At 43.3% G+C, this 23524-nt stretch overlaps 1 protein-coding gene across 5 annotated transcripts in view; it reads right to left on the reverse strand.

Moving 5' to 3' along the window:
- Positions 1–23524, reverse strand: part of SPNS3 (SPNS lysolipid transporter 3, sphingosine-1-phosphate (putative)) — a 41404-nt gene that overhangs the window by 15962 nt on the left and 1918 nt on the right. Inside the window, exons 2-9 of one of the 5 annotated variants that reach the window (XM_064677744.1) lie at positions 15763–15919; positions 13451–13684; positions 7093–7158; positions 6525–6661; positions 5842–5993; positions 4938–5004; positions 3913–4103; positions 1446–1598 (exon numbers count right to left, since the gene is read on the reverse strand). In XM_064677744.1, the coding sequence (XP_064533814.1) occupies positions 1446–1598; positions 3913–4103; positions 4938–5004; positions 5842–5993; positions 6525–6661; positions 7093–7158; positions 13451–13544 (860 nt within the window). In that variant the 5' untranslated portion in view covers positions 13545–13684; positions 15763–15919. Of the gene's footprint in view, positions 1–1445; positions 1599–3912; positions 4104–4937; positions 5005–5841; positions 5994–6524; positions 6662–7092; positions 7159–10138; positions 12152–13450; positions 13685–15762; positions 17320–23524 lie in introns of those variants that run through there. The other 4 variants (XM_064677743.1, XM_064677741.1, XM_064677742.1 and 1 more) reach the window with 4 other exon arrangements.

Raw genomic sequence — 23524 nt, forward strand, 5'->3', positions numbered from 1 at the left:
TATCCTGCTCCTGGCACGAGTTTATGCCAAGGTTATTTTTAAAGTATCCTGTAAGAAGCAGGACATGAGGTTAAACTATCAGGAGCTCTATTTCCCTTCCCTGAAGACCATGTCTGCTGTAGCAACACTACTGTGGAATAATAATTCGGAAGTGGATTAGAAAGCAAACCAGAGGGCAACACCTCCAGCTTAACAAAGGAAGTATTTAAACTGTATCTGTGAACAGAAACAGCCAAACAGCTGAAACTGGTCAGTCTCCTCTGCCTACCCCGAGCCAAACTCCTGGGTTCACTCCCTTCTCAGTATTGTTCACTAGTAAGTTATGAGCCACTGGTGGCATCCATGGAAGGACAATTCATTTCCCATCCAAGGATTTGGGGGTGACTCTTCAATCCATCTGGTTACACAGAAATCACTTTTGAGCTGGCTGGGTTGTTCCACTGCAGACAAGCAGAAGAACCCTGTTAGCAGAGCACACTCAAGCTGTGATTACTGCTTTTCCCTTTAATTGTCTTTACCTGGAAAGCCAGTGTAGGAACCACTTAGTTCTTTGAAATCCATCATGAAGGCAGAGACTGAAACCAGATTTGGGATACCTCCAGAAGAAAGGGACACTTGGATGGAGGCCACTGGTAGGGAGTCAGTCCCAGTGCTCACTGTGACTGAGGGCAGCCATGAAGACTCAGGAGGAGCACTGAATGCATTTTTGTATTCTGGATAACACACTGTACTCCAGATAACACATTTGTTTTCTGATAACACATTGTGGTGGGGGGAAAATTTTTCTTCCTAGCTGGGGAAAAGTCATCCACAAAAAGTTCTGATTGCTTCAAAGTCTCCTGCTCTTGTAAATTCCTCTTCCCACCCACCATTTGATATTTACTGATGGATCTTCACTGATCTGGATGTGCTCTGTAAGCAGAGCTCTGCTGGCAGGTGCTCACAAGACCAACTGATCCTGGTCTGATGCAATGATATGGTTCTAGATCAAAATCAAAGCTTTCTTCATGTTGGGAGCCACAATCACCTGGCCAACACAGCAGGGATTTTAAAGCCATACTAATAAGCAGATAATGGGAAAGTCACCAAAACACAGGATTTAAACGTACTTAAATGTGTATTTAAGTAGCTTGGGCTGCACAGTCGTTTGTCAACTGAAATCTCCTTGCTAAAGCTGCTCCTTTCCCCCCCCCCAGTGTTCCTGTTACTGCTTCTTCCCAATTTACTAACACAGGGCTGGCAGCATCTTCCCAGTTAACTGAGGGATTATAAACAAACAAACAAATAGGAGTGTCTCAGCATACCTGGAAGCAGTTTAGTCTAACATTCACACCCCATTGCCTTCACCAGAAGTGTTCAGTCACATCCTGCCTTCCCCCTTTGGAAACAAGCTGTGATTTAGGGCTGTGCAGTGTTGCCAAGGTGGTTCCACAGTCCCAGCTCACCTGTTGGATGAATTGCAGGATTCCTGGAGGCAGGGGGGGACAATGCCCTGGACAAGCTGAGCCCTGTACAGGAACAGTGGTACCCACATTCCCAGGGCTCCAGTGACAAAGGCCATGGCTGTCAGACCCAGTGAGGACCAGACAAAACTGCAGCTGAAAGTCAAAAGAAAACAAGGGAGAGATATTAGAAAGAATGGGGTGGAGGGAAAAGGGAAAGCCTACCTGCAATACCCAGGATTTCAGGCAATAACAAAACAATTCATTCAGACATCTTATAATCAAAATCCACTCCCTTGAATATCTGAACTCTGATCAGGCTTTATTATGAAAGTCAACAATAAAGTCCTAATTAGAGCAAAGGCCATGACCTACTGATTTCTTGTTAAATCCTGGGCTCTTGCACATTCCCTTGCCAGCTTCTGCTAAAACAATTGCTGTGGATTTTTTGATAGCAGAAATACAACAATAGAGAGTGGGCAAGAATTTAATGGCTTAGTAGCTGAAGGAAAGTGTTCTATGTGCAAGCCTAAATGCCTCAGGATAGTTTTAAGTCATTTCTGTAACCAGCACAAATGAGAGTAACTTCTGGGTCCTCCAAACTGTGAAGATGCAGTGGCTGAACCCCTCCTTAACTCTGAGTGGGTAAAAATAGACTGTCAGTCTGCACAGCAAGTTTTCAGACAAAAGGAGAAGCATTTTTAAAAACTGTCCAAACCTTGTCTCCTTCCTGCCCTATTCTAGGAGAAAATTTAATTTTTGCTGGTCTCTTTTAGTTAATAGTTTAGGAAAAAGTCCCCTTTAAGGTCAATAGGGAGGTATTGACCTTAAGGTTAAACAAAAGTGCTGCAAATGACCAGGTGACTACAGATTAGAGGATTTGCTAAGAACTGAGCCCAATTCCCCATCTTCTAAAGACAAAGGACTCTTGAATCTGTTTTTTTTGGCAATATGACTTTATGCTTTGGAAATAATTGCTAAAGGAAAAGAAAATTAAAATCTATTTTTACAACATTGCTGCAACATCTTTTTGGAAAGAAACTTCGGTGATAGCCTAGTTGTTGAAATGTCAGGTTCATTTTTGATTCAGGAAAATTCACTTTTTATTCACTTCAGACTATACTGACTACAAACATTGACCCAACAAACTGGATCTCTGGGGCACTTGCTGTTCTGGATGCAAACGGGATGGAAGTCTAATTTTCAGTTAGAGAATGCTGGAGCCTCTGGAAGAAGAACCATAGAATCAGTCGGGTTGGAAAAGACCTCTGAGATCATCAAGTCCAACCCTTGATCCAGCCCCACCGTGCTTCCCAGCCCATGGCACTGATGCCACATCCAGTCTCACCTTAAACACCTGCAGGGACGGGGACTCCACCCCCTCCCTGGGCAGCCCGTTCCAATGCCTGATCACCCTCTCTGTAAAGAACTTCTTCCTAATATCCAACCTAAACCTCCCCAGGCAGAGCTTAAGACGATGCATTCTTGTCTTGCTGATAGTTGCCTGGGAGAAGAGACCAACTCCCACCTGGCTACAACGTCCTGTCAGGGAGTTATAGAGAGTGAGGAGGTCTCCCTTGAGCCTCCTCTTCTCCAGGTTGAACAACCCCAGCTCCCTCAGCCTCTCCTCATGGCACTTGTGTTCGAGTCCCTTCACCAGCCTTGCTGCCCTTCTCCGGACGAACACTCCCAAGACAGAGCAGGTCGCAGGAAAGCAGGTGTGCCGGGACCGGGAGCATCCCGCGGGCTCGCAGCGCGGAGCCGGGGCTGGCGCAGCTGCACAGCGGCCCCTGCTGTTCCCAGCCCGGCTCCGGCTGCTCCTCCTGCCCCGCTCTCGCAGGCTCAGCGCAGGGTAAAAAACCTGCTGCACTCCGCATTCACTTCGTGCTGCAGCTCAGCTGGTGTTCTCTTTAATTTTTGTGCGGTTAAAGGAAGAGGTCGTCTGCCAACCACACTCAGCTGCTCAAAACACGTGGGCAGTCACTTTATAAACCGTATTGGGGCACAACACTTTCACCTCGTGAATCAGAGGCACAGCAGCCTCTCAAAGACCACACAGAGACTGCCTGAGACATGCTGATCCCACCTTCCTCGGGCACTAAGAGTTACAGATAAATTTATACCTGCAAATAACGCACTTTAAGCAAACCAGCTCACCCCGAGGGCTAAAGCAAGAGGGAAGGGGAAACTTAGTAGAAAGTAGAGCTGGATTTCAATAGGAGCACAGTGCCATAACTTTGCCTCCTTCCCCCTCCTCCAAATGGGAGGATAGAAGATGCAAAGAAATCTTTGATTTCTTTTGTAGCGTTCCTGTAAAAGAGTGGAAGAAAGATTTTTATTAAGGGTGTTTCCATCACCTTGCAAACAGCACGAGACACAAAGGAGCAGGGCAGGATTTCATGGACATATTTCTTGAAATGGAGTGGTCACTCAGTGTAGGGAACCTTTGTTGCTCAAACCACTCACTTACTTCTTGGCAAGGGATCCAACATCTTGACACCAAGTAGTCTTGGCAGTTCTGGGTACACCTGGTGTCTCATCTGCTCCTCGCCTTGTGCCGGAGATGCTCAGTGCTCTGTGTCTCGCTGTCCTTCTCTGGATCCTGGGAGGGACCAGGAGAATCAGGAGGACCAGTGCTAGCCCTCCCATGCAAGGAGTTACCTGTAGACACAAGGTTGGTTGGGTCAAGGATGCCTGTTTTCCTATAGATATGGTTTAAGTCACATTTGTAAAGAAGAGGAGCGACGTTGGTGATTTGTGGTGACTTTGGAGGAATGATGATAAATCCTCGCTCCCCACCCTACAGGTGCATGGTGGCTTCACCTGATTTTGAAGAAAAACATGTGAAGAAAGAAAACTGTACTGTGGTGCTCTGTACTGTGGCCAAGGTGACCACAGAAAACTGTACAGAAAACTGTACTGTGGCCACAAACACAATGATCCCTGATGCAGTCACCGGGGTTACCTGAACAACATCCAGTCAACATTCTGCCCCATTCACCTGCATGTGCCAGTTCACTTTGTACACGAGGCAGGAGGATCTGACAAAGTGCTTCCAAAGCACTGGGTGCTCAGTATGGAGAGACATCATGATGACATGATCAGAATAGAAGAGTTATTTTCTTGAAACCTTCAAATAATAGTTATTCCCAAGAGCACTGCAGGAAACTGGTGCTACCAGTATAATGATATTTTTACCTTCAGATTCCTCTGTTTGAGGAGGTCTCAGTGCAGTGAGAACCATTCCAAATGTCCTCGGGTAAGAGGAACATCAGCACCTGCCCTGGCTGCTGTACAGTTTCACCTCCACCTACCAGAACCAGGCAGGAATCTGCCCCTTGTCCTGCAGGAAGAGTTCTCTTAAACACCACACTCATGACCAGTCAGGCAGTAGGAAGTCCTTGCACTGCTCCCCTCTTTTAACACAATGGACATAAGGAATCCAAACCCCAGTGAGGATTCTGCTGTGTCAGTGAATGGAAGGGAGTGACTCACCCTGAATGCCCAGTGCCAGTCCCCTGTGCTCTGTGCCATGCCAGCTGCCAGCATGTAACCACAGCCACTGTGAGCAACAGAAAGGAAGAATCAGAAAGCACCAGTGAACTCTGGAGGGCTGAAATGACGTGTCTTAGTGAGAGCACAGAGAAGTGTTCTGCCATGGTTTTCAAAAGGGATGAACAGAACAACCCTCATGGTCTGTGCTAGTCTGCTTGCCAGACTTGAGACAGTGGCAATAATGTCCCAGATTCCCCCTCGGAGTCCATATTCTGTAGAATGACACTGCAAACCCAGATCAAACAGCCCATAAAGCAGTTTATTATTCAGTCCTTTCTGTGCTAGCCATAGGAATTATATCCTGCAGGAATTTCTTTAGTTTTAATCTGCCTTCTGGGCCCAGCCTTGGCTGCCTGCTCTAGTACAGAGTATGTCTCTAAACTACTTGAAAGGCCCTTCTCCTCTTCTTGACACAGTGGGAATTTAACTAAAAGAGGAGAGGGAAGTACCAGTTCTTCATTGGGAGACATTTAATGGAGGGTTCTTGAAAAATTTGTCAAATAAACAAACATCTAAAAGCTTTTGTGTTCCAAAACCCAGAAATACATTATATACCCCCATGCACACATTTCTTTTAGAATTGATTCAATATTTCATTCAAAGCCAGAGTTTAGATTCTCCCTTAAAATGTTGGGGGAAAAAAGCGAATTTTTCTTCAAGGTAAGTACAGAAATAAACCTAATCAGCTCCATGCAAACTTGCTAAGGAAGTGACAAATCCCCTTGCAAGAGCCAAGGCAGATACACATCAAAATATATCCAATTGAGGCTTGGGGTGTATTGAATTGCAGGCGTGGTCAGACAGAATTTCAAAAGGCCAGTCAATTACTAGCAAGAAAACCAACCTTCCCACTGGAATGAAGATATAGAAGATAGATAACACTGTGGTCCTTTTTCCTTCCTCAAACAGGTCTGCAATGATGGTGGGTGCTATGGTGGAGTAACTGGCTGTGCCAATGCCAACCAGTCCTCGTGAGAGAACAAATATCCTGTAATACTGCAGGGGAAAGACATGTTATAGTGCAAAAGAGTCCATGCCAGAAAGAAAGCTTACTGTTAAAGAGATGCCTTCTAGTGGATCAAATTTAGCAGAGGAAATCAGAGTTGGACTGCCTTTTGCCTGTGTCTGTATTCCCTCCACTCACACCTGCTCCCCTCCCACCTCACTGCTGGCTTTCTCTTTCTGCACAGCACTGACTTCCCACAGTGACACCCAGAGGGAATTTCGGGGTAGGGTGGATAGAGCACATGCTTGCCTAACAAGCTGCCACACTGTAAGGTCACAAACAACAAATGTTCAGGACAAAAATGAGATCCCATCAATTGCAACAGTAATGTGTGGATTCTCCACTGCCTAGGCTGGTCTCCAGCTTCCCATAAAGCATTCCTGCATGGAGCACATTTAGTCCAGGCTTGGGGAATGAGTGCTCACTGATGCTTTTCCAAATGTGGTTAGAGAGGAACTCTATCAGCTCCTGCAAGGTGTAAGCAGATTATTTTCACAGTACCCTCTAAAAAAGCAACATACCGACTCAGTGATGAAGGAACTGCCCAAGGTGACACCAGACCAGAAGAGAATCCCAGCTCCAAGGATGATTTTCCTGTTGTAGCGGTCTCCAAGGTATCCAAAGATGGGGGCAGCCAGCATGTAACACAAGGTGAACACTGGAAATCCAAGAACCAGCAAAGACAATATTGCTCAGATTATTTTTATCATACATGCTGCTCATCCCTCAGATAAACTCAGGTTATTTTTAGGGCAGAGGTTAAAGGCAGGCTGAGTTTGTAGAACTAGGAGGGAGGCAGATATTTGAAAAAAAAAAGATAAATGCAGGTTCAAAATACCCATACAAAAATAAAGTGTGCGTGAGTTACTCAGGGTCTGTATTTCTTGAGAAATCCTTCATCTTTGTGATTCACATGCTGTGGGATTTTCAGAGGACTCTAGCCTGACTTGAGTTTTGCATCATAGCCAGCCTGCCCACAAGTGGAAGTGAGCAACACCACACACGAGGAGGAACTAGAGAACTATTTTAGGAGCAGACCATGGAGAGGCAAGGCAGAGAGAACTCCCTGGACTGAAGAGGTTTCATTACCTGTCTGCAGCAGACCTGTCTTCCCATCGCTGAGCCCAAAGTATTTCTGTATATCCAACAGGATCCCTGCAACAGAGGCAGACACTGAATGGCAGCAGAGTACTCTGCTCATTCCTTGTAATTGCCAACCCAAAAACAGGGCTTGCAAGAACTGCAGCACCTTTAGCTTCTAGTTTAGATTGTAAACCATTATTGTCCCACAAGCACAGAAGTGCGGAGAATTAAAAATTCTTATCACTATAGATAAAATTAATGATCTTCCACTATATAGGTCTTATGAGAGTCACTGTTTCAACCACAACTGTTCTGTTTCTTTTGCACCATTAGTACCTAAAAAGTTTAATGTTCAAAGTTGGACACAATGTAGAACAAAGCAGTGGTGAAGTTTGACACCTCGTGGGTGTTGAGACAAAAAGGTCATTTTTACCTCTACGTCCTGCCAAGGCTGCAGATCTGCATTTCACCTACCTTGCATTTCTGCTTTACATTGCTGAAAAACAATTAAAGATAGCAGAAGATACTGCTTGGAATAAGCACACTTGAACTCCAATATTGAAAGATATCACTTTAATAAGGCATTTCTTCTCAGGCTGCTTTAGTTTTGTCAAAATAGATAAAATCATAACATTGTTAAGAGGAAGAAGCCATGACCACGTAAGAGAACAAGTTCTGGGTAACCTGCCTGCTGTGCTCACAGCAGCTGATCTGCAGCAGGACAGAGCTGGGTGAGCTCAGCAAGAGGCCCCTCTGCTCCCACAGTGTGTTTTCCATGTTGTGCCACAAAACTACACTGCTGCAGTTCTTAAAAGCATTGTGGGGCCAGTTATTGTAAAGCTAAATCCATGCTCCCCCTGTCCCTGCGGCTGCAGCATCAGTCCACTCAGTTTACTGATGTGACTTGAAGTCACATAGAGAAGTCACATAGAACAAGGTCCAGCCTAATGGCAGCTCCAGAGGTTTTACAGCTGTTTCTCAAGGACTCTTGAACATATTTAGGGTTTTTCTAATGGTCTCAAAAGTAAGTCAGTGATTTCATTCAATCGTTTTGCATCATTAAAACAGGACAATCAATTGTATCTTTCCTTTCTGGCAGCCAGTGATCAGCACATAGAAAGACTGGATTACAGGAATTCAGGTTTGGACTCACAGAGTATTAAATCAGAGCTAACACAGGACTTGACTTGAACCACAGCTTCATCTCAAACTGACTTTCACACTGAGCACCATTGAATTGCTATTCCTTCCACAGAACTGGAATAACTGACCTGAGCAGTTATTGGCAAATGACAAAGCATTGGAACAGCTTGGAACAGGGTCACAGATCAGAGGGGAAAGGTCTGCATGATCACTGGTTTTAAAAACTGGAGACTCAATTCCAGCAGACAATTTAGTGGAAGAGCTTGTTTTCTGTGTGAAGATTGATGTAAATTCTGTCAAAGCCTGTGAGCAAAACTGCCCGGAAACCACAACTTCATGACTGCCACCAGCTTCTTTCTAATCAGATCCTCACACCTGCCCTGCTTCTCTTTCCTGTCAAACAACAGGCTCCTGCATGGACAGCCAAACTCAAAAGTACTGCTGGAAGAATTCATGCTCCTGCATGGACAGCCAAACTCAAAAGTACTGCTGGAAGAATTCTGCAGTGACATTGAATTCTAGCAGATGAACAGTCTGGTGCTGGGGTATAAACTGCAGTTTACAGATGGCCCCCATGGCCCAGGAGGTCACAGAACTAACTAAAAAGTGGTTTAGTCATCTCATGTAATTAAAGGACATGTTTCAAAGGCCTGGCCTCTGCTCTTGAAGGTGCCTCGCTCACAAGAGCGTGCTGGGGAAATTTTAAGCTCCTGGCACATACAAAGACTAGTTCAAAGCCTGGAATGAGCCAAATGGCTGCTTGCACTTAACCCTTCCAAGTGCATCCCCTCCACACATCCCAGCTCTTGCCTGAAGATGTTTTCATCCACTCCTACCCACTTCCTTCCCTCTTACTGGTGTGGTTAAGAAGTACTCAAAATAAAAAAGCTCAAACTCCTAAACCCCCTACCCTCTCCATTTTGAAAGATACTGACTGAGTGTCTTGAATTTCTGAATGGTCTAAGTAGTAAAATAATTACTTTATGAACTGCCACTAGTTATTGATTCCAAATTTAACAATTTGTGTTTTTTCAAGGTTTTAAAATATTTCTGATTTCCAGACCACTCAGAAGTAACATATAGCAAGCTCACAACAAGTGTTTCCTACTGATTTCTAAGCCAGATCCCTGGCAGCATGGGAGATCCTTAGGAGTGATGCTAAACAGAAGAATTTACACAGACCACAGTTTACATTGTGAGAAAAAACCCACAGATTCCCCACCAGTTTACTAGAAGCAACTCTTTGTTGTTCACCACTAGGAAAAAAAAAAGTTAAAAAATCACATTTTGGAGGAAGGAGATTATTTTTTAGACAAGTTGTATATTTGGTAGGGGATGCTTAGGGAAGTGGGTCTCTGTTCTCTTTACACAATCATGTTGCTCCTCATTGCAGGAAGCACACAGTTGCCAGCAGCTCACGAGGAAGTTAAGAAAGCCAAAAGTTAACAGAGTTATCTTTTATTGGCACAAAGATAATATAGTTTTTGAACTTTTAATGGAGGGAATGGCATCAGTATTCTCCAGATAAAGGAGTGCCATATGGAATCTACCAGATCCAAAGAAGGCCTGGTAAACTGCTCTACACAGTAAAGGGAAGTTCCTTAGTCAATCTTCTGTAGAGCCCAGACACAAAAATAGACTTTGCTAAAGTCTGTTTATAAGAGACTTAGATTGTAAAATATTATGTGACCCTTATAAATATTCTACAAATCATTATTAACTAATACATTATTCCTAGGTGCTTCCAGATTTATAACTGGAAGTTTTATTAAGAGTATGATCGACAGGCTAAGGCAGATAAGTGAGGAAAAATTAAAAGACATAAAGCATATTATTACGTTAGAAACATTTGAAAAGTAGAGCTGTTGAGAACTTACATTTTCCTTAGAGGAAGAAAATGGGCTCTCACCTGGCACAATGAACCAATCCATGAAATTTATCAAATTCCCAAAGCACAGCACAGCAACTACCAGGCAGTCCCTCACTGCCAGGCTGTTCCTTGGCACAGGCACAGCTGGGCATCGTGTCCCATCTCCTGCAGCAGCTCCGTAGTTCTGTCCCTCCAGCAGTGCCTGGAGCTGCAAGCCCGTGTCCTCGTGTGCACAGGGGGGCTGCATGTTGCCCTCACCCAGCAGGGATGGTGAAGTGTTTCCCCAGTGCCCCAACCCACACGCCAGTTTTGTGTGGGGCTTTGAGGAACTTCAATCACTACGGTCATTTCCGGCCCTCAGAGCTGAAATGAAATGTTCCTGCAGTCAGAAGAACTTGTGAAGAAAGGAGCTGCAGTCCTGTGCCTTTGCAGAGGTGCTGAAGAGCAATGCCTTGAAGACAAGGCAAAGTAAATGTAAACAAAAGCCAAGTAACCTGTTGTGCACCTGAGAAATGAAAGTGCACAACTCTGCAGTGATCTCACAGGAACTGCACATGCAAAAATAACTATAACCTTTTTTAAGTTCTCAGTGAGTTGACAGAGCTAAAACCAGTCTTTCTAGAGAAGAGGGAGAAAGAAATAAAGGGATGCTTGTTTGCTAGACCAGGTACCTGGGTTTTGAGCTCTCCTTTACCACACACTTGTGCAACTCTGGACAAGTCCTTTGCTTTCTCTGCACCTGATTCTCACCATCCACAATCCCTGGCCTTTAAAATAGAGCTCTGGAGCCTTGGCCCTGCCACCTGACCAGTTATCACCCATGTGCTTTGCACTGACCACATCTATCCTCACAACAAAATCCTTCCCAGTAAGTTCCCGAATTTTTAGGTCAAATCAGCAGCAGACTCATACTCCAGACTAAGTGCTGGGTTGTGTTTGGTATTTTTAGGGGGGAATACAAAACAAAACCAAAATCAACCTAGAATGCTCCAGTAAGCAGAGAAAGGGAGGTGGAAACCAACACTTTTCCTCACCCCTGCTGGAACTGTGCACATTCCACAGTTCTGAATCGTGCAAAGGGATTTTTCCCCCTTACTCCCCTCAAAAACAAGTCCAAAAAGTGAAGAACAGAGGGCATAGGAGGATGTTCTTGTCCTTTCGGTGCATGTAGGTACCTTTATTTGCTGCCTTTCTTCTGGCCACTCACATTTATTAAAGTGTTCAGTCACATGTCTTTTGAGCCGTTTTGTGGATTACCAACTTGAGAAAGTAATTTATTTTTTGCACCCTGTTAAAAAAGTTTAAAGTGAAAATTATCAGTAAACTCTAAGAGTTTAAGAGTGAGGCAGCTAATTGGAATGAGTACTGCTTATGGTTCATGACTCAGGCATGAAGATAAGAATCTGTGGTTGGGGCTTTTTTAAGAACCATGTATTTCACACTTTGGACTAAACTGAATAGCAAAATAGCACTTAGTATTCTTGGCCATTTGGTAAATCCAGACCCCTTTTCTTCTGTGAGTTTAACAGTTTTATTTCATTCTATCTTCATTTTGTGAAGGTCTGGTTCTTCATGAACCAGAAGGCAACTTTAATTTAATCATGGGTAAGTCAATATTACTTTTATTTCAAGAGGATTTTTTTTTATTTTAACATCTTAGCTCTCAACCTTTCAAGGGAGGATTAGATGCAGATCATGGGCATCTCTCCCCACTCCTGCTCAAGGGAGCTCCCTCTAAGTCAGCTTGTGTCTGAAAACATTTCGGTGTTCAGCTTGCTACTGGGAACCAATCTGTGCCCTATGCAATACTATCACTACTACCTTTTTCTGTTATAGACCCTTCACTGAGTACATGGCATGTTATCCATGCATCCCACTGCGGCATTAAACCAATGAAGTCAAGAGTTAACTGTGCTTGGGAGCAATAAAGAATCATAGAACATGCCGAGTTGGAAGGGACCCCTCAGGATCAAGTCCAACCCTGCAGAGACCCCCCAACAATCCCCCCCTGTCCCTGGGAGCGTTGTCCAAACACTTACCGAACTCTGTCAGGCTTGGTGCTGTGCCCACTGCCCTGAGGAGCCTGTTCCAGTGCCCGAACACCCCCTGAGTAAAACACTTTTTCCTGATATCCAACCTAAACCCCCCCGACTCAGCTCCCGCCGTTCCCTCGAGTCCTGTCCCCGCTCACGAGAGTGGAGATCGGTCCCTGCCCCTCCGCTCCCCCTCGTGAGGGTGCTGAAGGATCATGATCCCTCACGAGGACGCTGAATCAGCACAGCTCTGTAGAGATTAAAAACTTTATCTCCACCCACAGCCGGGGAGAAAAGGCAATCAGAAACACTTATTAAAACCTCCTACTAAAATGGCTTTGCCGAGTCCCCGCGGGCTGTGGCGGTGCGAGGCGCTGCCCGGCTTTGCCGCTCGATGGCGCTCCAAGCCCGGCCTCTCCCTCCTCTCCATCCTTCGGCAGGAATATTTTCCATGTCTGATGTCCAGCCGCATCTCAGAGCCGGGAAGGAAGGGCCTCGCAGGGCGGCTCGTCAGGGTTTAACGCGTACTTTGCATATGTTAAATGCCTTTTGATCCCAACGGCCTCGGAGTTTCCCAGGCACATCCTATATCGCTCCCAACTGCTGACATTTACTGCTAGACATGATTTTACAGACAGCCAAAAGCAGGTTTCTAACTGTAACTGCTGAGGCAAGAACTCAATTCTGCTCTTTTGAAACACAATTTCCAAATTCTAAATTTTCCAAAGACACAGTCAGATTAAACAGAAAATGTTCCTCACAAACACCAAACCACCAGTTCTAAACTCCTCTTTAACTTTTTCTTCCCTTTCTGCCCTTCATTAAAGTTTCAGTCACTTCCACTTCATGATTTTTATTGCTGTGCTACCTGGCCGCTGGTACCAGCCCTCACGTCCCTTTGCATGTCCCTTTCTTCCTTATCTCACCTCCTTCCATCCCCTCTGGGTTTCACTGTTGGATACAAGTCTGCAGTGGTTTCTAAAAGGCCCTTGAGACTTTGCCTCCCTCTGTCAGCTCCTAAAGCCATCATTCCTTGATAACCCCCTGCCTTTAACTGCCTGCTTGTTCTGGTCTCCAACCACAATTTTCCTGTTCATCCAGACAACACTGTGCAAAAAATTCCTGCAAAACTTTGTGACAATCCACTCCTGCTGTGTGGAATACAGAATACCACTGCACAATACAAGTCAGCTTTTGTTAGGCAAGATTACAGCTCGTTTCTTTATAGGCAATTATTTATTTTCCTTATTTGTTCCTTTCTATCAGTCAGGCAGTTCCTTTCTCAGAACAAAGTGCAGTGTTTGCCTGCACATCTTACCTGGGGGTGCAATATAAAAATTAGCTTTTCTTCCCTGTTGCACTCCTTCAGAAGCTCCGTTCTCTTGGTGGTTCATTTGGGCACGAGATCTCATGGCTGTGCCATGCAGTTAAACCCTTCTGTGCGAGCAGCAAGTCAGAACCTCTTCATTTTCATGTTTGGCACTAGTCCAACACATTTGGTGATACCCAAACTGGCTGGCTGACACTCAGCAGGCCAATGAATGTGCCATACCTGAAACCCAACAGGAGTGTGTGAGAGCTTCCACTTTTCCCAGAAAGGATTTCCAAGTATTTACTACAAAATGCCCCTGAATGTATTTATATATCTAAATATCCTTTAATAGTGGGTGCTGCCACATCCATGAACTGCTTTGGAGCTTTGCCAGAGCCTTCCCAGAAAAGTCCACCAGAAGGGGCATTAATAGTGAACCAAGATGCCAGAAACATATAAATTGAAAATATCTTATTATCCTGATTAACACCAAACCATTTCTGTACATGCAATGAAAAGAAGCTTATTAAGCCACAGAATAGCAAACAGCAGCAGTCTGTGAAAGAATTGAATATGGAAATAATATTCCTTGTTGACTAGATCTTACAATACTGATTTTAGGAAAAAAAAAATAAGTTGCTTTTGGTATCTCTCTGTGCATGACTCACACAGAGAACATAAAGTAACCAAAAGAAAATATATGCTTGTGTGTATTTGCAAGCTTGTATTTAATGGCTGCAATAGGGTTGCAACCAGCAGTATTTAATGGGGACCATATAAGACTGGTCAGTATTTAATGGTGACCATATAAGACTGGTCAGTATTTAATGGTGACCATATAAGACTGGCCTGCATTTTGAGGTGTAGGAATTTTTAACCCCTTGTGATGGAAGCAGATTCATAAATCATGAGATTTTGCCATCAACTGAGATATGGATTGCTGCAAAACTTAGAAATTTTAGGGTCTGAAAAGATCAGAAGAGTAAAATTTAACATCATCCTGGTAGACAGACAGCTCAATAAATGCATGTCTGGACCTACCTGAAATATTCCACTCCAAGGAGATCTAAAGACAATGATAGTGACTGCAAAGGAGCTGCAGAGGGACAGAGATTTATGTAAGAGGCTGGGGGGTTTTGAGGTTTGTCGGTTTTGGAACCAGTGCTGGGTTTGAACCCTGTCTGCAGTGCTAAAACCCCGCGTTGGACTGAGCCGTGAGCACCCGGGCTGCGGGGCTGCAGGGCAGCAGTTTGACCTGCGGCTCAAACCAAGCGGTGACCAAACTGACCCGAGGGCAGCGATGTCACCACGTGTGAAATTCAGCGTGAATTTCGGTTACGGACGATCACAGAGTCAACGCTTCACCCCGCGCTCATAAAAGATGCTCTTACAAAAGTCCAGGGATGACTCATCTCCCAACGTGTGTATTTTCCTTGCCTTTCAGCTCCAGGCTGATGCACATTTGCCAGGCTGTTCTTGCCTTGGAATGCACAGCCCATCCTGGCTGGGGGTGGGGGGAACTCGGAGGGAAGTTTGAGAAATTCTGCACCTGTACTTTGTTGAATCTGCTCTATCTCTCTGTGGTGTTTGTGGCCACATTAGTCACGATTAACAGTCAGGTAGCAACTGCTAATGACTTCAAATACTGCTAGGAAATACTTAGGATTTTAGAATGACATTTAGTAACTGAATAATCAAGACCAGATTGCCACAGTTTTTCTTCACCTTTGCAGGCAGAACTAAATGTATGAGCCATTATTCAATTTGTGTCTCTTGCCTTTGCCTACATCTCGTGGAACAAATATGTAACAAGGGACTCAATCATCCAGACTAACAATCTTTATGAGTTCACTGCACTTCATGAGCAATCTTCTGTTACCAAAAAACTTCAAGAAAACCAACTGGAGCACCTGATTCACTATACACTTAATTGGAAAATATCTGCCTGGAAGATTCTCATTCTGTGAGTTTCAATAAATGCTACATTTTTAGCCACCACATCCTTTTTGCCTCCTTAGCCTGAATTTCCATCTAAAATGCTTCCTTTCACGTTGCCTGGATAATAGCACAAAACACAGTGTGGATCCAGTGGAAATGTACTTTAGCCTTGTGATAGCAGCAAATAAAATTTACACACTCTAAACTATAAAATCTACTTTTTCATTATTACTGACAAATAAGCTATATATAACTTCCTACTTCCTGGAATGCAGATCATGCTTTTGGTTGAGCTGAGAAGTAGGTTCAGACTCTTCTCCTACAGCTTTTAAATTAAGAAACAAACTGCAACTTTATAAAAAAATTCTTGAGGTTCTTACCCAAATAACTCATCTCACAGGTAACATTCTCCTCGGTTGTATCCATATCATTCTGCCCCAAAAGGTATAGCAGAAGAAATTACAGTTCCAGCACATAATCACAGAGCAGCAGAGGATGAACATGCTCCAGTTCTATTAACTGCTCCCTCCTTCTTCTCTGAGAAAGCAAAAAGAAAAGAAAAAATCCCCTCCTTTGCAAATGAGAACATCTTGCACTAACCTCAGACAAAGGAGGAAGCTGCACATCACTGAACAGAGTTGCTTCTTGCAGCTGAGATTTGCTCCAGCACAGAGCAGCTCATGGAGGTCAGGAGAACAGAGGCATTAGAGTTACCAGGCCCCAAAGATATGATTTCACTAACCAGCTTATCTGCTTTGGCCTTTACCAGTGTTTTTAGCTCAAGCTTATTTTTATTGGTGTAGCTGATAAGTGAATGTCTCACATTTTAGGATTCTGCTTACTTCTGACACAATTACAGCAGAAAAGGGCTGTGACATCTGCTTGGATTTGGGAAGAAAACTGTGGGATTAAATGTCTCTTTAACCTATGTTTTGACCTTTCTACCACAGTGAAACATTCATCCCCAGAAGAACCATTAGTTGACCACTGCAATCTTCACTTTGATACACCAGAGTCCTCTTAATTAAGATAACAGCATAACAGATAAGGAGTCATTCGTTCTGAGTAATGACAGACAAGTATTGACAGAACAAAAACAGAGGCCTTTCCCTATGAGGCCTCTTTCTTCCCAGCCCTGCTACCTCCAAGCTGAAAGGGAAGACTATTCTGCAAGTGAACACAGTATTTTAATCACTACAGAGAATGTTAAGGTTGGGGTTAACTAAAAATTTGAATAAACACTGATTTAAATTAAAAATAGTCTCATTAAGTATTGAGAATGACTTTACTTCCCAGAAGAGAGTCCTGCACAAGGAGATTTACTGTCACCCTCAGTGCTTCCAGTAAGGCAAAGAGAGACAATATTCAGCCTTTTGGGAAGGGGTAAGTACATGAACTCACTAGAGCCAGGCTTAATTGATAGCACTGGGAAACAAATTCTGCCAGCAACAAAAGAAAAACTTCATCATTTTGAAGCACTAACCCCGGGATGCTGATGTTTATGACAGTTATTATGTAAATATTTGGAAGTTCCTAAAGTTATGGGGCAATTTAGACAGGGAACTGGGGTTAAAATATACCTATACTATCACTGATAGGTACCTACCTCAGGCAGAGGGCAGCTCCCACCCCAAAATCAGAACAAATGCAGGAAGTGACCAGAGTCACTCTTTTCCTGGGCACCTTCTGTTTGATTTTAACCCACTAGAGATAAAGAAGTCTCTACAAACCTTGGCCAGTCAAATGTCTGCCTTTGATGAAAAAAACCTCAAAAATATCCATGAACACGGAGCAAAAAAAAAAGTGAAGTGTGGGAAGGATCATCTGTAGTTATATTGGAAATCTGGGAGACAAGGAGTTGGGAAGGATTCCTTGCTCTGCCCTTCCTGTGCTAAAACAAAGGGACTTCAAGCCTGTAATTCTAAATCAAATGATACCTGTAAAGGGAGAAAGAAAACAATAAATATTAACACAGAATATTAACAGTTCTGATTCTTCTTAATTAATGCACAAGATGTTTTCAGGCTTCAGTACTTGGTTCTTAAAGCTCTGCTTTGCATGCAATATTCTTTACAAAATTTGCAACTATAGTAATAAAATTACTATATGAATCCTCTACTAATTACTTAGCAATACTAAAGTAAAAGGATAGAAATTTCACTTCTCTCCATTCATTCCGTTCACAATCTCCTTCCATTCACTCCTTACATTACCAGAAATTTTACCTGGTCTCAAAAACATGTTCCATATAAAATTGAAAGGTATATGAACAGCATCTGGCCTTCCTTCCTTTCCTGCCTGGAGTCATGTTGGCATTTGCACACTTTAAACACTTTTGATACAGCATAATAATACAGAATCTCAGGCTGATAATAAAAGAATTTTGTTCTCATGATTTTAAGAAGCTCCTTTTGCTTAAGACAAGTTCAGCACCAGTGGAAGAACTATTATCTCTTTGTTCTTATGAGCCAGCAACCAGCAAAGTCTCTTTTCCATGCTTCAAAGTAGCTTTTTGGATGCTTTTCATATTAGTCGATACTTAGTTTTTAATCCTGTTCCCCTGTTATGTAACACTGTTGTCTCAAGCTAAAAATAAGACATATAGTAGAAAGTAATACTGATGTAATGCTGTGACTCTTATCAATAGGAGCATTAATATCAACTTCAGCTGGTGTTTCTTGCTTGGAAAAAAGTGTTATGAGAATTTATTATTGTAAATCCCAAAGTTAAATGGAGCTAAGAAGAGCCTTTGTTTCAAAGCCCAGAACGGTTGCAGGAGTTTAACTGGCTTCTCAAAGTCATGGAAGAACCACAGTCACTCCATTTGCCAAACTGCCAAAAAAAATTGTTTTCTTTACCTCACAACAAGGCTTATGTCAACAGAGCATCTTCTGACTCGGTTCATTAAAGTGCTTCCTTAAGAAATAATTTTAAACTACAGAATCGGGCCGGTGTAAATCAGCAAAGTGATTAATCTGTTCAAAAAGCCAAATATAACTGAAGCCACCTGTGTTTTCACTGCCTCCATTCTCCCTCCCCCCTTTCCTCCTCCTCCGAGGAGTTCACAGTCCTGACAGAAAAGCAAACCAGTCCTACCCAGCCCCACACTGAGCTCAGGCAAACCCAGCACTGCAGGGAGGAGTTACCAGACCCCACAGGTCTGAGCCATCAGCCCTTTTGTCCACCCCTTTTTTCAGCCACAGCCCTGCCTGGTGCTCCAAAGCCAGGCTTTTCCTTGGGCTCCTGCTAAAATTAAATTCAATGCCAGAGTACCTGTGTATAATATAAGAATTATTTGTATAGTTTTCCAGTAGAGGCAAATATTGTGTTATAACTCTCCAGCCCACTGATGGCTGGATTTACAATACCTTAACTTATTTTGCTTCCCTTATGGGACTAATCCTCATCTAACACCTATAACTGCATCCACACTGAGGGATTTGGCCCTTGAACTGTTGCTTGTGCTCATGTACAGCCCTTGTGCAGGGCATATTATACCCCCTGCTCTGTTCATCTGGGAATTTCTATCCAAACCCTCCCTGTCTGCAGACAGATTTCCTTCCCTTTTGTGCACTGCACTAATTTTGGGCTCGCAAAGGCACCAGAATGTGTCAGGTACAAATATGAGCATAGCTCAAAGAACTGCAAGTTTACTGTTCCAGGAAAAAATTCACTTTGTTGCCAAGCACTTTCTATACCTCATAATCAACAATTTCCGGCCACAATTTGAGGCAGGAGGCTTCAACTGGGATACATTTTGCAAAACGAGTTTTTAGGATACATTTTGCAAAATGTGGGCAAAAGGAGAGAATTTATCAGTTTAAAAGGCAAAACAATTTTAAACCGAGTATATCTGTCCTTTTAAAAACAGCCCCATCTAAAATAAAATGTGAAATAAGGGCAGCCCACACGCCATGAAATCCAGCAGCACCGGGTACAGAATATCCCAGGAGCTCGGGCTTGCTGCAGAAATTTCAGAGAAAGTCAAAACACTGAACTGGTGGGTGTTACTGAGTAAGTGGCTGGAAATAGCACAGGAGTGCTGAACCAGCTCCTTCCAGCACAGCTTCACCTGCAGGTGCAGAAAGAAAGCGATTTCTTCATTTCGGTTTGTTCAACAAGTTCATTTTGATGACTGGTTCATTAAGAGATGAGAACTAAACAGGGGTCTGGAAAAGGAACCAGCTTGGTTTTCCCTTTTCCCAACCATGCACCAAATCAAGCTGCAGGATGATGAGCTCTAACCTGTGGGAGGATGAGCTCTGGTAGTATGAATATCTTGGAAGCTGGGGGAGCTAAAACCAAATTTTCATCTCTCATTAATGATCCCTTTGTGCATTTTAACTGAATCTCATCACATGTAACTTAACAGAAAGAATCAGTTAAAAGCTCACAGCATCTCTTAAAGAAAAGGTTTCAAATAATACTTGAACAAAATCAGAACTTTGAATAGATATATGTCCACATATCTTAAATCAATGACTACTCCAGTCCTGCTGACTGTCAAAAAGTAGCATGCTGCCAAGCACAAGGAATCTGCTGACATTTAAGAAAATAATTAAGAATTATAAATGTAAAATAAATCATGTAAATTATGATCTCTTGCTTGCCATTTTAAACCATCAGTGAATTATTTAAATCTCTTGTTTAAGCCAACAATAGAAAAAGGAAGAAGTGAAAACAGTATTTTAACTTCTGGCAGCAAATTTACATACAAATAACCATTCTTGAGTATATGTCCTTGTTTTCTTCAAGAAAGAATTCTGATGTTTATTGTCTTCCAGTAACATGCCAGCATTTCAGAAAAGGCAAATCAATTCTGACCTGCCTCCTCTTTCACATCCCTGTGTTTGTTCCAAGGATTGAACACTGACACAGCAGTGGATCTCATGACTGCTTTCCATCAGGTATATTAAACTGATTGTAATTAGGTCAGGCTTTGCAGGTTGCAAAGTAAAAATCTCTCACACTCGGTTCTTTAGAAATATAAGTTAGAAAATTGCAATTTTCATTTTGGTTTAACCCTCCCCATCACTATTTTGGCATTCAAGACAGTCTCTCGTCATTCATTTCTGCTGCTTTTGTTTGCAGTTTTATTTTGATGTCGTTTCTCACTAATAACGAGGGAAGAAGTTCAATTCTGAAGAAATGATGACCATGTTGTGTGAAGTGACCACCTCTCAGGGGGCATTTGACCCTCTGCTGCCATTAATGACCAGGCTTGTCTCCATCTCCCAGCTGGGAACACTATCAGTTTAAGTAATAGTTTAAGCTTATACAAATAAAGTTTGGAACAAGGTCATTCTGGTTTACCCAGGTCTTAAACAGCACCTTCCTGCCAAAAGCCTGAGTCAGCACCACCATAAGAATCCATAAGGATTTCCTGCAGTTCCTAAGACTGTTTTAACACAGCCATTCCTGTCAAGGTTGATTCACACCACAAATCTTACCCAAAAGTCTGACCAAAACACTTTGTTCAGGTGTCAGCCTTCAGTGAACAGCTTAGTCCACAGACACATCCCCTCTCCCTGGTTCAAGGAATCGCTGTCCATGTTTCATGCCACAACCAAAACCTTTATCTGTGGTCAGTGACCCAGTGGGAATACTGCTGGATTTGTTAAGGAATGACAGAGAGACACATGGAGAGGTTTGAACATTACAGTCATTGTGGTTTCATGTATCAGGGAATGGGAGTCAGGACCAGCTCCTATTTCTGGCTCCAGGGCTTGCTCTGCTATCCTGGGCAAGACAGTTTAGCACCGTGGTCTGCCATCCTGTTTGGACTCGTGGGGAAGAGGGAGAGCCTTCCCTGTGCAGGAGATCCTGGAGGATTAGTGTAAACCCAGCAGGGCTCTGATCTCAGCTCAGAAGCTGAGCCTTGCTACAATACAAGTCGATACCAATGTTTTCATCATGCCCTGCACGGAGGCAGGTTCTGAAGAGATGTGTTGTAGCAGCTGCAGCAATTCCTGCCCCAGGCTTCTCTCTGTTTGCCATGCTACTGATTCACTGGTCCAGATTTTTCCAGGAAACCCCGCTTCTTTGCACACACACCCACTTCCCAGTGAAACATGAGCCCAACGTTTGAGTAACAGTTAAACTTTTGAACCTGTGATGTAGAGGAGTAGCCTTGAACTTAACACAAATACTTGAGGCCAGACTGATGTGTTCAGCCCGGGTTTAGTCCCTGCTTTATTTATAGGTCACAGTGGATTGGGAACAAAACAGCTTTTAGTCCTTGTTATGCTTTTATTCAGGCCAGCAAGGAGCTATGAATCGAACCCAAAACACAGTGAATTGCTGTCTCCTTTTCCTCCCAAATTCTCTCTTCACAAGGAGCTTTCAGAGCATTTCTCTCCACGAGACACATTCATGATACTGGCCATGTTACCTCTGCATACAATACACGAAGAGGTAATTTAGATTTTACTACTCACGAGCAAACTCAGTCGAGGCTTATTCAAAAGAGAGACTCCTTAGAGCAAACTACTTACATATCAGTGAATGCACAGCAAAACCAAGTGCAAGGGGGTAGGCTGGAACACAGAACTGCTCAGCAAACTGATCCTATCTCCTGGTGACAATTTGCATCCAGAATATAAGCCCTTAAAAACACTCAGCCTTTACTGTTAAGAAAACAACTTGTTTGCTAAATATAAACTGTGAGAAACCCAAGCCTGCAAATGCAATAATGGACATAGAAATGGTCCCTGTTTGCCTGACAGGGACTGGTTTTAAGCCTAAAAACTGATACCTCAGAGTGCTGCCATTTAGAATGTCTCTTCAGTGACTCCAGCATGTAAAATGAGAGGAACATTGCAGAACATGAGCAGGGAGCTGTGTCTATCTTACCATCAGCTTTTTGAGTTTGCCAAGAAGCTGAAGCAGGGGAGCAGATGATGTTAACAGTGTGAATCCAGCTGGAAGACTCCACTTAACAGAAACTATGTACCAGTGTAATCTGTGATTTGTGTCGTGAGGGAGGAACTGGGGGAGAAAGTCAAAGGAAAGACATCACAGTCAAGCAAAGAAAGATGCTGAATTTGAAACCTTGATCCTTTTTAAGGCGACAGAAAAAGTTCCAGGATTTCCTATTCTAACCATGACATGAATGATTATGATAATATAGCCTTGCCAAAGGAAAAGATTAATGCAAATGGCTGTGAGAGCTGAACAGTCATTAGACAAGAAATGGTCTCAGAAAAAAGAAAGAAATCTAAATTCTTATTGCCCTTCCATTCAGTGCAGAGACGGGAGAGATGGTTGCACAGAGGCTGCATGCCAGAGACAGGAATAAAACAAATTCAAGAAAACACTCTCTCTTATCTTGAGATCTTTTCCTCCAATGTGCTGCATGTTGCCTCAGCAAACAGGAGGACGAGGTGTTTGTGCATAGGCAGTACAGAAAGCAGATATTAACAGAACAGAGGATCACTGCATCCAGCAGGGAAAGGTTTCTCCCTCTTGTCAGACAGCTTGGTGTGTTTAAGGACAGGCAATATGACCTGGGAGCCAACAGGGTTCCTTCTCTGCTGAGGCAGGACAGCTCCATTTTCATGATGGGATTCCACGGAGTCTTTACTGGGGCAAGGAAACACTAAACTCGTTTATGCCCCGGTCACACACCTGCCCTCCCCACTGTGGCCGTGCTGGACATTTTGCAGCTGCACCCAAGGTGATTTCACAGAGCAAGGTTACAGCACTTCAAGCTGCCAATGCTTCCTATAATGAAACAAACTACTTTTATAAACTAGGGTTGAATCTGCTGCCAGAATAAAGGAATCCAGGTCATTTGTGCCAGCTTAAACCGAATCCTTTCTTTCCCCAACCCACAGCCTTCTGTGTTCCTTACAAGGAAATTCATATACGAGGTGCAGGAGACCACAGAAAACTTCCTTTCAGATGATTGCCACCGAGTGACCTGATGGTGAAGAATTCAGGATGATTTTGATTAACAGAATGTAATAGAAATAGAGTTGTTTCATATAACCTTTCAGTCTTCAGTGCTGTAGTTAGGTCCTCTATTAATAGAACTGTCAGAAAGTGTACTCATGCCTGAACTGACATCAGGTACAGAAAGTTGAGCGAGTGAATTTAGTGCTGGCTTAACTGACATTGTGAAGAAAGCCTACCTTTTATTCC

Source organism: Pseudopipra pipra, chromosome 21 (genome assembly GCF_036250125.1).
Source record: "Pseudopipra pipra isolate bDixPip1 chromosome 21, bDixPip1.hap1, whole genome shotgun sequence".
Lineage (NCBI taxonomy): Eukaryota > Metazoa > Chordata > Aves > Passeriformes > Pipridae > Pseudopipra > Pseudopipra pipra.